We start from the raw sequence: 3,846 nt of genomic DNA, 5'->3' as shown, positions 1-3,846 counted from the left end.
CACGTGAGCATCAGAACTGGACCACGGAGCAATGGAAGAAGGTGGCCTGGTCTGAGGAATCACGTGTTCTATTACATCACGTGGATGGCCGGGTGTGTGTGTGTGTGGCTTACCTGGGGAACACACGGCCCCAGGATACACTATGGGAAGAAGGCGAGCCGGAGGAGGCTGTGGCTCTTCCAGCAGGATAATGCTCCTGACACAAAGCACAAATGCTTCAGGAATTGTTTGAGGAGCACAACAACGAGTTTGAGGCGTTGACTCGGCCTCCAGATTCCCCAGATCTCAATCCAATCGAGCATCTGTGGGATGTGCTGAACAAACAAGTCCGATCCATGGAGGCCCCACATCGCAACTTACAGGACTTAAAAGATCTGCTGCTAACATCTTGGTGCCAGATACCCTAGCACACCTTCAGGGGTCTAGTGGAGTCCATGCCTCGACGGGTCAGCAAAATTGGGACCAACGCAATATTAGGTCTTAATGTTATGCCTGATCGGCGTAAGATGATGACATGATATGTCAGAAATGATATACGATGTATGAAAAATTCAATATGATATATAATGTATGCTATTATATGAGATATGAGAAATTATGTTATATTATATATGAAATATGATGTATTCTAAACAAGATATGATACATAATGTATAATATTAAATTAGATTGAAGAAATGATTGATATTATATATTATATGAGCAATAGTTACAGTGATGCTAAACTTGGCAAACACCCCTAATAATTATAAATTCTAAAAAAATATATATATATAATAAAAAAAATTAACACTTTAAAGTAAATTATAAGTGAAAATAAAGGTTTTGGAAACATATCCAGGGTTGTGCTGGACTGAGGCAGAATGTGTTTTAATCTGCATACTAACCAACGGCTCATCAGGCATGACTCAGGGATATAAACATCCATAATGCACCGACTTAACCTTTACAAAGCACTCTGTGTTTCAACCTCTTCTGTAAATGCATATATATATTTGATATACTCAAGGGAATGATAAAGAGAAGGCTGTTAACACTGTTGCTCGGGCAACGGATCCTTTTATATCCCTTTTAGACCGGAGAATAAAACAAACCCGTGTTTTTCCCGCTGAGTAATTCTTGTCTCTGAATTAGTGCATCTCTCCCGGCTGAGAAAAGAGGAGGTGATTGTGAATGGGCGCCATAGCAGCATCGCCGCTCTCGGATGGCTGTTTCCGTAGCAACACAGGGAGGGCGTGCAGAGCGCTGAGGTATAAAAACACAGACGCTTTCTTAGACGGGACTCAGAAACTCTGAGCTGCAGTCAATGCACAAACTCACCATGCTGAGGCCCAAGGATCTGTGTCAGGGATCCGGCACCAAAACCTTCCTGGAAGCCATGCAGAGCGGGAAAGTCCACCTGGCCCGCTTCGTGCTGGACGCTCTGGATGGACGTATCATCAACGGAAAAGCCGAAAACGGCCGTACGCTGCTGATGCATGCCGTGTGTCTTCAAGACCACGGGAGCCGAGCCAAATTCACCAAGCTTCTGCTGGAAAAGGGCGCGAATGTGAACGCCCGGGACGACCGCGGACGCACGGCCTTGAGTCTCGCCTGCGAACACGGACACCTGGATTCGGTGAAGCTCCTGGTGCAGTTTAACGCCGACCCGGAGCTCACGGACACTTGGGGAAACAGCGCCCTAATGTACGCCGCCTGCGGAGGACACAATCACGTTCTGGAGTTCCTGGTGCGGGCGTTCAAGAAGCTCGGGTTGCGACTGGACCTCACAAACCACGCCGGACACTCAGCCGTGCAAGTTGCGGATTTCTTCGGGCACAACCAGTGCGTTCAGGCCCTCAACAGTTGCGGGAAAAAGGCGTTAAGTCCGACGAGCAGCACGGGAGAACCCGTGGAAGACCTCCGGTGGCCCAATCGCCTTCCGAGGCACGTTCTGGAGCGGTTCTCCAAACAAATCCAGAGCAAACATGAGGAACTCCTTCCGGCTTTGTTTCAGAGGCGTGTAAGCGACAACCTGCGGATCCACTTCAGACGGACGGACCACGACCTGCGGTTTGCTTCGAAACAGATTCAAAACTCTGTGCTAAAAGAAGGTGCAGAACAGGAGACGGATCAATCCCCGCCGCTCTGGGGGAAAGCCCGATCGTTCAACCTGGATCTCAGGAAGCAATCCTACCAAGGAGACGTTCACGAAATCAACAGATCCGCCAGCAAATTCAAAAGAGCTTCGCTCCAGGATGAAAAGCCTCTCGTGGCAAAGTTCTACAGCTCAAAGATGAGCGACACCATCGCCCTGGAGGAATCCCACCTGCGCTCCAGCGTTCCCAAATCGTCCAGGCAGAGCAAGCTTCTGCTCAGCCGGGAAGAGCTGGAACCCGAGCGGATCAAAGCTCACTCTTCTGGGCTCTCCGGATTGGGAACCAGGCTTATGCGCAGATTCACGGCTCCTGAATTCATGAGACACATCAGAGACTGTCCGAGCGACGCTGCGGGGCGCGCTAAAGGGAAAATGTCCCGCTCCGAGACCTTCCCGTTCTCACACACACACATGAGAGTGAACAGCCAGCCCAGCGTGGACAGCATCAGCGCGGTGAGATGCGAGTTTGAGAGTAATTCAGCTCTTAAATGAGACGAGCTAAACACTATAAGGGCATTTAGAAAGACCTGGAAAATGCATCCAATGATCAGGGATTGTCTTTTTTTCTGTGTAAATATCTAAACATTCTTAAATCAAGATACAAGTACACTGTAAATTAATATTTTCATGATTTATCACATCTTAATGTGATTCAGATAACGTAACATTTTGAGTTTCTCTCTCCTTCATTGTATTAATAACTAAAAATGTTAATTTCAATGAGCTCAATATTTTAAGGCAACCAGCTTACTTTTTTAAAGTAAAACCAACAAGCAAAATGTTTTTCCTTTGAATCAAGATTTTTTTTCAGATCCCCCTGGAAGATATTTGTTCTTGTTTTGAGCATAAACTCACTTAATATTTATTCTCAAGTAAAAGTATCTTCACCGTAAAAATCATGATATTTCACATTTTTATGGTTTCTCTTGATTAAAATAGTTTTTTATTTCAATGAATTTAAAAAATGATTGTTGGTTTAACTTTAAAAAAAATATAAGTAACCTATTTTTTTAGAGTTAAACCAACACTATGTTTCTTCAGTGTTGATTTAAGAACGTTTAAATGTTTGTATTAGAAAACAAGGCAGAAATACTGAGTAAGAAAGCATTTTTACCAGTGTAGAGAGTCGTTTGACACTATAAATAGCGTGTACTTCATGAATATACGAACTTGAACTCTCTTTTAACTGTTGCGACTCTCAAGTACTTTCACAGCCTCTAAAGATTCATTAACTGATTTAATCATTGCTGACATTATTATGCACTTCTAAAGTGTGTCTGCATTAAGCTATTATTATAATGCATGCATGTTATATTTTGGATGCACTTTATTTTACAGTAAGTGCACTTACGGTGCATTTACGAAGAAAGTACTATAAGGTAACTAGTAACTAGTTATTACCCAATTGTAATTACTATAAATATATAGTATGTGCATGCAAAACTGGACTGTAAAATAAAGTGCTACCTATATTTTTATAAGCATATTTTGTCTTGAAAGAAAGAGAGTGGATTACAGTGAATCTTATACACCAATTGTTTGCTATTTGTATGCATTAAAATACAGTTGTATGTCAATAATTTATATTCTGCACTCTTTGATAGACAAAACAACTGTATAAACCCGAAGCATCTGTCTGTGTGAAAAACTGTATTGTTTCTTTTGATAGAAACGTATATGAATAAAGCTTCACTTAAAGCAAAATAAAA

At 42.8% G+C, this 3,846-nt stretch overlaps 1 protein-coding gene across 1 annotated transcript; it reads left to right on the top strand.

The window, feature by feature from the left end:
* Nucleotides 1-1,018: 1,018 nt before the first annotated feature.
* Nucleotides 1,019-3,846, top strand: LOC137090893 (uncharacterized). The gene has a single exon (XM_067454889.1). The coding sequence runs from the start codon at nucleotides 1,307-1,309 to the stop codon at nucleotides 2,627-2,629; it is 1,323 nt and encodes a 440-aa protein (XP_067310990.1). The 5' UTR covers nucleotides 1,019-1,306; the 3' UTR covers nucleotides 2,630-3,846.

The sequence above is a fragment of the Pseudorasbora parva genome, chromosome 10, assembly GCF_024679245.1.
Source record: "Pseudorasbora parva isolate DD20220531a chromosome 10, ASM2467924v1, whole genome shotgun sequence".
NCBI lineage: Eukaryota > Metazoa > Chordata > Actinopteri > Cypriniformes > Gobionidae > Pseudorasbora > Pseudorasbora parva.
This window is presented reverse-complemented; position numbering and strand designations above follow the sequence as displayed.

Bases quoted from the DNA above. Each gene is read 5' to 3' on its own strand.
- LOC137090893 (XM_067454889.1), top strand. From the start codon at position 1,307: ATGCACAAACTCACCATGCTGAGGCCCAAGGATCTGTGTCAGGGATCC.